This window comes from Sinocyclocheilus grahami, unplaced genomic scaffold, assembly GCF_001515645.1.
Source record: "Sinocyclocheilus grahami isolate Dianchi unplaced genomic scaffold, SAMN03320097.WGS_v1.1 scaffold168.1, whole genome shotgun sequence".
Lineage (NCBI taxonomy): Eukaryota > Metazoa > Chordata > Actinopteri > Cypriniformes > Cyprinidae > Sinocyclocheilus > Sinocyclocheilus grahami.
In genome coordinates this window covers 714,929-726,872 of record NW_015505347.1, presented here as the reverse complement: position 1 = coordinate 726,872, position 11,944 = coordinate 714,929, and the positions used below count along the sequence as shown (strand labels likewise).

The window sequence follows — 11,944 nt, the reverse complement described above, 5'->3', positions numbered from 1 at the left end:
TACTTTTTTTCCCCACTGTATATATATATATATATATATATATATATATATATATATATATATATATATATATACACTAGAGCCCGACCGATACAGGTTTTTTTTGGGGACCGATACCGATATTAGGGAGTAAAAAGGCCCCTAATATCGATATATTGATATATCGGCCGATATTCTTTGTGTATATTATAGTACAGCACCAGTCAAAAGTTTGGACACTTTCCCATTCATATTCCCATATACATAAACACATTTTTTGCAATAATCACTCAAATGTGGTGATCAAACACTTATAATGACGTGACAAAGATATGTAATGGAGGCAGGGCATTTGACAGTTTAACAATAAACTTTATTATAAAAAATGAGTCTGACATCAGTGCACTGAACAGTAAAGTTGAAGTTTATTCAAGTTTATTTCAATTCAATTCCATTAAAGTTTATTTCACTTCGGAATATTCATTCACGGATTTGCGCTACTGTCTTCACACACAGAGGAAACTTACTAGAGAAGTGTGACATAATATAGCTCTGTAAATAAATACAATATAAATTCACGTCTCGCGCACTTTAATGCCCTTTGAATGTAACGTGTGCGTTCCCTTGGAACTGAAATCATGGCTGAATATCATGTGAAGTCAACTTTGCAGGGCACTTACGGTCGAATAAGACAACACTTGAATGCTACTGCCTGAACAAGAGACCTCCTTACTGAAGTGAAAGTGTTGGTGTCACTATCTCATGAACGCGGTGGTGGATCTCCACCAAATTCGGGGGATCCCTTCAGCTAGAGGAGCCCTCTCGAACGCCACCCTCCGTGCGTCGGTAGCCCCCCGGGATCGCCAGATCGGTCGGCGCCCAACCGCGAATTTAACCGCCCGTAACTCCCGGACCCGGCTCTCGATGGCGGGGGTGTTCGCATTCGAAAGGGGGCCTCGAGAGACTCGATTTGGCATCTGAGAGGGTTCCTCGAGCTGAAGGGATCGGCCAAATTTGGTGCGGATCCGCCACGCCGTTACGGAGATATGGCCATTCAACGTTTCAATGGTATTCCATACATTTAAGCTTTAAAGCGTTTCATCCAGGTCACCAGTAGCAAACAATGGAGCGTAATTACACCATTTACAAGCATTTTATCTGCGTTTTATGTTCTGTAAAAAAATGTTCATATCGGTGGCATATTGACGGCATATTTGCCGATGCCGATATATCTGCGACAGGCCGATAAAATCGGCAAACCGATATATCGTCAGGCTCTAATATACACACAACAATATGTGTGTGTGTATATACATATTTATTTATTTTATTTTACATATTTATTTATTTATTTAAAGTTTAGACACATTTGACAACAGTCCTCAAAACTAAAATAATAGTTTTTATTAAATATATTTAAATATTTAAAGTCTAATATGAATAAGAAATGTAATTGTTCTATTAACTATATAATTAGCATTTTAATATATATTTACACACACATATACATATATTAAAATAATAATAATTAAATATATACTGTAAATAGATAGATAGATATTTAAATACATAACTTTTGAAATATAATAAATATATTGAAATATAATGATTAAAATACTATAATTATTAAAATGCTAATAATAGTTTAAGATATTTGAATGAATAAAATTCTCATTTAAATTGTACATACTTATTTAATTAGATATTCAAATGTACAATTTTGTATTAAAGTGGTAAAAGCCCCATAGGGATCACTGTATATCACACAGTGTGCTCCGTTACGGACTGCATATTTTGGCAAACGTGGTAGGTCATAGGTCAAAACATGCATTCTGTGCACAGTATGCATACTGCATAAATAATATAGTACAGTCACATGCTATTCCAAACATCACCATGGAGTTGTTTTGTGTGCAGATATTTGTATTTCCTGTGGAAGTCTGAACATAGCACTAGAACATCCTCTGTTTATCGGAGCCATGTGCCAGAGCTGCAAGGTACACATACACACCTGTCAATCAAGCCTGTTCTGACTTCTGATTGGTGCTGAGGCGGTGTTCTCCTCCCCCACAGAACTCTTTCCTGGAGTGTGCGTATCAGTACGACGATGACGGTTATCAGTCATACTGCACCATCTGCTGCGGAGGACGAGAAGTGCTCATGTGTGGGAACAACAACTGCTGCAGGTGAGTGTGTGTGGGTTTGTTCGCTATCTGAGAGAGATCAAACAATTGATCGCCTTTTTCTAATTCACGCCTGCACACTAGGTGGCGCTTACCAACAATGCATTTTTCCTCAGATATCACATAACGTTATATGGATTTAAAGGGGTCCTATTATGCTCTTTTACAAAGTCTTGATTTTGTTTTGGGGTGTACTAGAACAGGCTCTCATACTAGGTTGTTCGAAAAACACATTATTTTTCACATATTTTACATTATTACAACACCTCTCTCCCCAGTCTGGCATGAACGGCTTGAATAGTTCCTGTATCAAATGAAGGCCCGCCTTCTGAAATACGAAATGTGCTGTGATTGGTTAGCTGGGCCAGTGTGTGCTGTGATTGGCTCCACTCGGCGCCTGGTCGGGAAATGTCACGCCCCCTTACCATAGCCGCCTGCCAGCTTCAGTGTAAATATTGCGTCAATATCAAATATTTATTTAAACCCGGATGATTGTAACCACTCTAAGTTTGTCTGCCTTGGGAAAACTAGCATGTCTCCAAGATAGTGATAACACTCGTTGCCTTCTCTAGTGCAGCTCAACCAGGTCTCGTCCCATTCGTCGATATTTGTGATATCACAAATCCCAGAAAATATGCATTGTAGTCCAAACGAGTCGATCGTTGTAGTTTTTGAAAAGTGATTTCTGTTAAATAAAATATCTCCTTTTGAAGTGGACTTTGAACTTTGTAACTTTGCAGATCTTTGTTATGCTCAAACAGCAACATTACAGACTAACTAAAGTTGAAAAAATGAAAAAGCATAATAGGACCCCTTTAACATTGTCCGCTGCTTAGTATACAGCAATAAATTAAGGTAAGGTTTGGTTCTACACCAGAAACACAAACTATCTATAATGCTTACCAGAATACATCTTAAAATATTAGCATCAAGCTAAACTTGAACATATGTGCACATTGTTGTCTTTATTTTAATTCTATAATAGGCTGACACGCTATCTTTTTATGTTATATAATAGATTAAACACTACACCTGCTTATCATTTGTCACCTTTATTATTATAAAAATACCATGAACTGCATAAAAACACATACAGAAAATGTATCGTCATAATCATATGTCTATTTGCTTTCATTTGTAGAAAAATGTTTCTCTCAATTCTTTTATATGCAGAGATATGATTGACTAGAGTGAACGCTCTCTGATTAAAAACACTTGCACACATGGAAGAAAACGGACAGTGCTTTTCATATCACATAATTCAGTAGAAAATGGACGGCCTGTTTCATCGCGGAGCGACGGGGAAAAAATTGACACACAGGATGAACAAAAAAATCCTCGCTTTTTCGCAAAAGCGTCATCACACTGACTTTCACGTTCAGTCTGAAAAGGCCTTACCTGTGTCTTTGTGTAGGTGTTTCTGTGTGGAGTGTGTCGATCTGCTCGTGGGGTCCGGATCCGCACAGGTCGCTATCCGCGAAGACCCCTGGAACTGCTACATGTGCTGCAGCAGGAACGACTCGGGCCTCCTGAAGCGCAGAGACGACTGGACCTCACGACTGCAGCTGTTCTTCGCCAACAACCACGACCAGGACTTTGTGAGTCGATCTAGTGTGTCTTAGCAGTATTGACACAAATTCAACAAGATTTTTCTACTACAGTCATAAAGACTAACTAATAGCACAAATGAAAGTTAAAGGAAATGGAGAATCAAGATGTTCTTTATGTTTACACATTTCATAACTCCAGTTTAAAATACGAATTATTCTTTTCCACCCTTATGAAATCACTGGTCAATAATACTATAATCAACACTTTTCACCAGATGTTAATTTGGTTAACGAAAACTATGACGAAAATTTTTTGTTGACAAGCTTTTTTCCCATGACTAAAATGAGACGATGACGAAGCAACAATAAGGTAAATAAATGATAACTGTGATTATATCAACATGCAATATCGCTGGCGATAAAAGATGAGACTAAAATGTATTTTAAAAATTTAAAACTTTACCAAAACCTGTTTTTATTTTTGTCAAAAATGGAGACAAAATATTATTGCGGACTGCTGTTCACGCCTCTAAAACACAAACTTTCATGTGTACGGTTGCCGGATAAGTGTCTAGATCCCCAAACCAGAGCTTCTTTGTTAAAAGGATAAATTTTCTGCTTGGTGTTTTGCTTAATTTTGCAATCTGGCAACCATGCATGCACTTTTTTTTATCAGGTTAACCATTATACAGCATGATGAAAATGTGACTAAGATTTCGTTTCAGGACTAAGACTAATTAAAAAAACTAAGACTAAATAAATTTTAAAAAAGGCTAACAAAATGAACACTACTTTTCAAAATTTGTTCTTCTTGGTGGCTGCTATAGTAAAAACACATTAAATGTTTTCGAGAGCATTACACATGTGTAATGCTTATGTAATATGCAAAGATGTTAGCCAATCACATCATTGGGCGTTTCCATTGACTCATTGCAGACACGTCCCTTTCAACAGAGCATTCAAATCAGAGGCCAAATTCAGCATGGAAATGGACATTTATAACTAAATTATGTTTTGTTTTTGTTTTTTTTAAATCATACTAAGAATTGTAAATGCCCCTCGGGAAATGTTATAAAATAATTTTAAAAAATGCATTTCATGACCTCTGTAGAAAAAAAAAATCTGTCCATTATTTTCCTCTCAGGAACCAACAAAGTTGTATTCACCAATGTCAGCAGAGAAGAGGCAGCCAATCAGAGTGCTTTCTTTATTTGATGGCATCGCTACAGGTGAGATCACACCTGTGCTACTTTAATATCACTGAGATACTTTTATAGCTTTTGTTAATATTTTGAATTACATTTTATTTATATATTTGCTGTTTTCTTTTTCATTTAAAATTTTAGTCATTTTGTTCTGTTTTTGTCATTTTTGTTTTTTTGTCTACAGTTTTTTATTAATTGTTATTTATTCATTTCAGTGGTTTTAGTTATTTTAGTACTTCAAGTTAAACTCAACAAAAATTAGAAATGTTGCCTTGGCAACTTGGTGAAATAAAATAAGTTTAATTTTTTTTTAATGAATAAATAAATAAATAATCACATTGTAGTCGCATGATCATGGTGTTGTCTGTGTGAGTAAAACTGAAATTTGAGAAGTGAATTGATGAAAACAATTCATTTAAAAACATTTTTTGTTAGTAGGAAATAGATATAGTAAATAAAAACTAAAAATGCAAGAACCTAATACTAACTGACATACATACATACATACATACAGTTGTTTGTGTAAATACAACTGAAATTTAAAGTGATTTAATGAAAATAATTTGACAGGTTTTTTTTACATGTTAGTAAATTGAAGTAAAAAATATTAAATGAAAACTAAAACTACAGAAAACTAAAACTGACAAGTAAATAAATAAATATTTATTTCATAGTCACATGATTATGGAGTAATCTGTGTCAGTGAAAGTGGTATTGAATTGATAGGGAATTGATGAAAACAATTGCTTTAAAAACATGTAATTGAATTAAAATATACTAAATATTCAAGTAAATGAAAACTTAAGACTACAAGAAACAACTAGCTGATATACACAAGTAAATAAATAATAAATAAATACTCTTTTTTTTATTGCATGATGATGGAGTCATCTGTGCAAATAAAACTGAAATTTACAGTAAATTTGAAAATAGCATTAAAATAAAAACAACAAATGGAAAATATATATAAATCTATTAATAAAAAAATAAAAGGTAACACTTTATGTAGAATGCATTAATAAAGTGTTATTAAAGGGACATTATAATGATTCATAATGTGCCTTGTAATACATTATATATCTTGTCGTAAATAATTATAACAGAATTTAAAAGGCATAGTGTAACAATGAGTTGATTAGTGTTAGAATTCATGAGATTGTCCAATGCATTATAAGGAATTACAAGGCATAATTAATGCATTAAAACTACTTTTATAAAGCATTATAAATAAAGGCTTTAAGTAAAGTGTTAGCAAAATAAATGTAATTTTGAAAAACTGTACAACAATAAAATGAACAGTATTGCACATAATTTCTTTTATTTTTAGTGAACTGTCTCTTTGATCAAACTCATGTGGTAGTGTGAATAAGCCTGTGTGTGTGTGTTTTGCTGTCAGGGCTGCTGGTGCTGAAGGATCTGGGCATTCAGGTGGAGCGGTATGTGGCGTCAGAGGTGTGTGAGGACTCCATCACGGTGGGGATCGTGCGACACCACGGACATATCATGTATGTGGGAGACGTCAGGAACATCACACGCAAGCATGTGAGCATGTGTCTTTCTCTCTGTCCCTCACTGTCTTTTATATTCGACACATTTCTGACGTCTCTCTCTGTTTGCGTCACGTGTTTCCCTGTAGCTTCAGGAGTGGGGGCCGTTTGATCTCGTAATCGGTGGAAGCCCCTGTAACGATCTGTCCATCGTCAACCCTGCCAGGAAAGGCCTGTTCGGTACGACACTCACTCTCCAGCAGCAAAACCACAAAGTATGTGTGCATACTGATGCATTTGTTATAATGAGTTTTTTTCTTGTGTGTAGAGGGCACCGGGCGTCTGTTCTTTGAGTTCTACCGGCTGCTTCATGAAGCGCGACCAAAAGAAGGAGACGAGCGACCATTCTTCTGGCTGTTTGAAAATGTCGTCGCCATGGGAATCAGTGACAAGAGAGACATCTCACGCTTTCTGGAGGTGTGTGCACACTCGAGACAAACACACACTCACATGCACAGAGTGAATCATGTATGCTGTTATAAGCGCTGCCCACTTGTGGTTGTACATATAACAGATATTGCGCACAAACTGTATTTGGACACTGAAAAATTTCAGAATTCCACTAACATCTGACAAACACGAAGTCATTTACTTCATTTTCAACACTACATCTATTGTTTTATCATTTAAAACCGGAATTTTCGGTGAAATGTTTTGCTTTCTGTAGCTTTAAGACTAGGGTTACAATTGTATCTAATGCAGTGACTTTATTTATTTTATTAAGTGTTTTTGAATTAGTTGTTTTCATCAATTCATTATATTTATTTAAAATACAATAAATATTTAATTATTATACTGTATGAAAATACAGGTGCATCTCAATCAATTAGAATGAGGTGGAAAAATGCATTTATTTCAGTAATTCAACTCAAATTGTGAAACTCGTGTATTAAATAGATTCAATGCACACAGACTGAAGTAGTTTAAGTCTTTGGTTCTTTTAATTGTGATGATTTTGGCTCACATTTAACAAAAACCCACCAATTCACTATCTCAACAAATTAGAATACTTAGACACAAGTTTCACAATTTGAGTTGATTTACTGAAATAAATGAACTTTTCCACGACATTCTAATTTATTGAGATGCACCTGTATAATATTTATTTTGTCCGTTTAAAATGTTTTTTTACGTTAGTATTATTTTTAGTATTTTATCTAATGCTGTGACATCCAGGCCGTGTCTAAATACATTTTAGAGTCACTGCACACTGCAAATATATATATATATATATAGAATATATAGCATAGAAATTAATACTTTTATTTAGCAACAATGCATGAATTGATCAAAGGTGACAGTAAATACATTTATAATGTTACAAAAGATTTCAAATAAATGCTGTTCCTTTGCATTTTCTTTTCATCAAAGAATTCTGAAAAAAATGTATCACGGTTTCCACAAAAAATATTAAAATATATTATAACTGTTTATTAACATTGATAATAATAATAAATATATAATCGATGTTTCTTGATCATCAAATCGGCATATTAGAATGATTTCTGAAAGATCATGTGACACTGAAGACTGGAGTAATGATGCTGAAAATTCAGCTTTAAATTACAGGATTAAAACTCATTTTAAAATATATTCAAATAGAAAACAGTTATTTTAAATTGCAATCATGTTTCGCAATATTTACTGTATTTTTGATTAAATAAATGCAGCCTTAATGAGCATAAGAGACAAAACATGACAAAATCTTGCCTAAACTTGACTTTTTTCTGCAATATAATGGTTAATATAACGGTTATGTCTGTGTTCAGTGTAATCCAGTAATGATCGATGCTAAGGAGGTGTCTGCTGCACACAGAGCTCGATACTTCTGGGGAAACTTACCTGGAATGAACCGGTACGACTGCTTGAAAATCTGCTGTATGAGTGAGATTAGATGTTATTGTTTGAGTTACATGTGAAACAGGCATGAAGAGTGAACATCAGAAAAACAAGATAAACTCTCTCTGTCTCTCTCTCAGTCCTCTGACTGCCATGATGAATGATAGACTCGAACTGCAAGACTGTCTGGAATATGGACGCACAGCTAAGGTGTGTGGGTTCATTTTGAAGGTTTTGTTGTACATGAAAATCAAAGATAGTTTGAACAGGTCATTATTCCTGATGTTTTTTTTGTAGGTTGTTGACTATATCCAGATTTCATTTCACATGGAGTCTTGAGTTTTGAGGCTTGTTGAGGCAGAGCTGAATTTCTATTTCTATTTTTTTTCAGTTCGGAAAAGTGCGAACCATCACAACTCGCTCAAACTCAATAAAACAGGGCAAAGACCAGCACTACCCCGTCTACATGAACAATAAAGAGGATATCCTGTGGTGCACGGAAATGGAGAGGTGAGGGCCTTCTAGGTATTATTTCATGCCAAAATCTAAAGGGAAAACTGTATATTTTGCAGAAAATAAAGCATATTTCTGTTTGGAGATTTTTACAGCATGACAAATTATTTTCATGAAACTTATTTATATTTCTCCCAAATTCTCATTACCATAAAGACAATTTGAATTCTAAAATATCTTTAAACAATTTAATTATTAAATAAAATTATTAACAATACAAAATGTAAATCATACGATATGAAAAAGAAACATTTTTAAATTTTATATACATATATATATATATATATATATATATATATATATATAGCAGATGTCGCTGTTTTACTGGCATATGTCTTTATTGTTGTTAGCTTAACTGTTGCAAATAAACATAATTCATTACATTTATATAGTGCTTTTCTAGGCACCCAAAGCGCTTTACATTGTCAGGGGTATCTCCTCATCCACCACCGGTGTGCAGCATCCACCTGGATGATGAGACGGCAGCCATAGTGCGCCAGAATGCCCACCACACACCAGCTTATTGGTGGAGAGGAGACAGAGTGATGAAGCCAATTAACAGATATGGGGATTGTTAGGAGTCCATGATGATCAGAGGCCAATGGGCAAATTTGGCCAGGATGCCGAGGTCACACCTCTACTCTTTTCAAAAGACATCCTGGGATTTTTAATGACCACAGAGAGTCAGGACCTTGGTTTAATGTCTCATCCGAAGGACGGTGCTTGTTGACAGTAGTGTCCCCGTCACTATACTGGGGCGTTAGGACCCACAAAGACCACAGGGTGAGCACCCCCTGCTGGCCTCACTAACACCTCTTCCAGCAGCAACCTAGTTTTTCATCCAGGTACTGACCAGGCTCAGCCCTGCTTAGCTTCAGTGGGCAACCAGTCTTGGGCTACAGGTTTATATGGCTGCATACATACATACATTTTATATTTTAAAAAGTTTTATATATATGATATATGAAAACTAATATATATAAATCCAGATTTTGATTTTCAAATATTTATTATAAAAATTTATTATTTTTTCCGCAAAATGCAATAAATCCATGACACGTTTTTTTTTATTGATTTATTTATTTTTTTTCAAAATGCAATAAATCCATTGAATCAATATAAATGTTATGAAGGCAATGGGCCATTAGAGGGCGATACTAACTGTTCTTTTAAATGGCTTCCACCATTGCCATGTGCTCAGAGAGGAAGTGAGGTGGCCGATATTTAGAGAAGGGTATAACTGCAGCCCAGAGATCTCCAAATGGGGGCGGGAACTCCAAAACGGGGTGGGAGCTCCAAAATAGGGCGTGGCTTCCTCCCATTGATAGACAGGCACATGACACGCATGCGCAATTTTTTCCCCCAATCCACTTCAGTGCAAACTCCACCCCACAGCTGATTCTAAAGTGTTGATTTCCTACATTATGCTACAAAAAAATGCTAACCCCTAAACCTACCCCACACCTGACCCTAACCTTAACCAGTGAAATTGACTGCATGGCGGGATTGGCGCTGAATAGCTGGTAAAGAAAGATGCAGTTCAGGAGATAAACAGTTAATAAGATTATGCGATATGAGATCGTTCCAAACCCCCCAACCGAACCTCACCGGACAATGGCACATTTTTAGTTACACCCAGCATCACTACCCACTCCTTCCCTGCGAATTTCGAGCCCCGGGACGCCCCCGTTGCTTAGAACAAAGCGATGGAGTGAAATCTTTCCCCTGCGCTGCACTGGGACGGCTCGCAGGAGAGCTCGTGGGTGATTCCCGTTTATATCATTAAGCAGAGGTTCAAACTCCAGTCCGAACACCACTGGCCACGAGCTTTGGGCTCTGCTCTCACGGAGAATATTTATTTATATAGCATATTTAATTTTAGATTAACTAGAAACAATGTTACATTTATAAAGTTTTATTTTGAAATGTAAGTCAATAACAATTGGCTGGAGCCAGAGCCAATGGTGAAAGTCTTTGCTCGTGGAGACCCCGCCCAATTTTGGAGGTTCTGCCCACTTTTGGAGTTCACGCCCCATTTTGTAGATCTCCAGTCTGCAGTTATACCTACTTGGAGTTATACCTACCAGTTAGTATCGCCCCCATAATGGCCCATTCCTCAACCAACAATCTGTACAAACAATTCATCTAGCACAAACAATATATCTCCTCATGTGAAATACAAAGTGGCAACTTACACTTGATGCAGGCACGTAGTCCACATAACAAATAAACCAGTCATTGCCATCACTGCTGTCTAGGCCTCAACTCTCCTTTAAATGGCTTGCACCATTGCCATGTGCTCAGAGAGGAAGTGAGGTGGCCGATATTTAAAGGAACAGTTAGTATTGCCCCCTAATGGTCTAATCCCTTCATAACAATAAAAGTTATTTTTCATATTGAAACTGTTGAAAATACACAACATGGTTAATCCACATATGACAGCCTCTGAACTTGGTCAAAACTAATCTTATATACAGGCACTGGACTAAAAATACATTAATCGCTCCCAAAATGAATTCAACGGGTCATCTTGTTAATGCTATAAATTAATTAATTAATTATAAATTAAATTAAAGAAAATTTCATCATGAACAAGAACAACAATATCACATTAGACCACAGAAATTCCAAAATGACATTTCCCTTACATTCAACTTCCAAAAGTGCATTCATCTTTGCCATGTTACATTCATTTAGTTGACTAGTGCTATTCGCTGTATTACCAAAAACATAAATGGCATTAATAAAAACACTTACACTGACAAGCTACGCAATATCGCTCGCGTTCATAATCGAATGCAACTCATCTGCGATTATGAACGCAATATTCCTTAGTCAGTGATCTACGGCTCTGTGTATCCATCTGAAAGCACGTGATGGAGATTTACTATTAATCACAGAACCGGCTTTACTGACGAGATGTGCATTACAATCACATGCGATTTATCGTGCAGCCCAAAGAGGAAAACTAGGATGCCGGGTGTATTCAAAGCTCTGCCATTACTGTCTAGAGTGCATGGAATGGTGCACTGTGATTGGTTGAGCGGATATATCGCATTCTGCAGAGAAGGGAGACTGGCGTTTGTTGCGGTTTGGAAAGAAAGGGAGAAAACATGACAGAATAACTC

The 11,944-nt window shown here is 36.0% G+C and overlaps 1 protein-coding gene across 4 annotated transcripts in view; it reads left to right on the top strand.

Moving 5' to 3' along the window:
• dnmt3aa (DNA (cytosine-5-)-methyltransferase 3 alpha a) overlaps window positions 1-11,944 on the top strand; it is a 58,345-nt gene that overhangs the window by 44,980 nt on the left and 1,421 nt on the right. For all 4 annotated transcript variants that reach the window (XM_016282907.1, XM_016282906.1, XM_016282905.1 and 1 more), the window contains 10 exons: window positions 1,897-1,976; window positions 2,053-2,165; window positions 3,577-3,760; window positions 4,857-4,941; window positions 6,314-6,459; window positions 6,554-6,644; window positions 6,733-6,881; window positions 8,234-8,319; window positions 8,444-8,513; window positions 8,695-8,813. In XM_016282907.1, coding sequence (XP_016138393.1) covers window positions 1,897-1,976; window positions 2,053-2,165; window positions 3,577-3,760; window positions 4,857-4,941; window positions 6,314-6,459; window positions 6,554-6,644; window positions 6,733-6,881; window positions 8,234-8,319; window positions 8,444-8,513; window positions 8,695-8,813 — 1,123 coding nt within the window. The remainder of the gene's footprint in view (window positions 1-1,896; window positions 1,977-2,052; window positions 2,166-3,576; window positions 3,761-4,856; window positions 4,942-6,313; window positions 6,460-6,553; window positions 6,645-6,732; window positions 6,882-8,233; window positions 8,320-8,443; window positions 8,514-8,694; window positions 8,814-11,944) is intronic.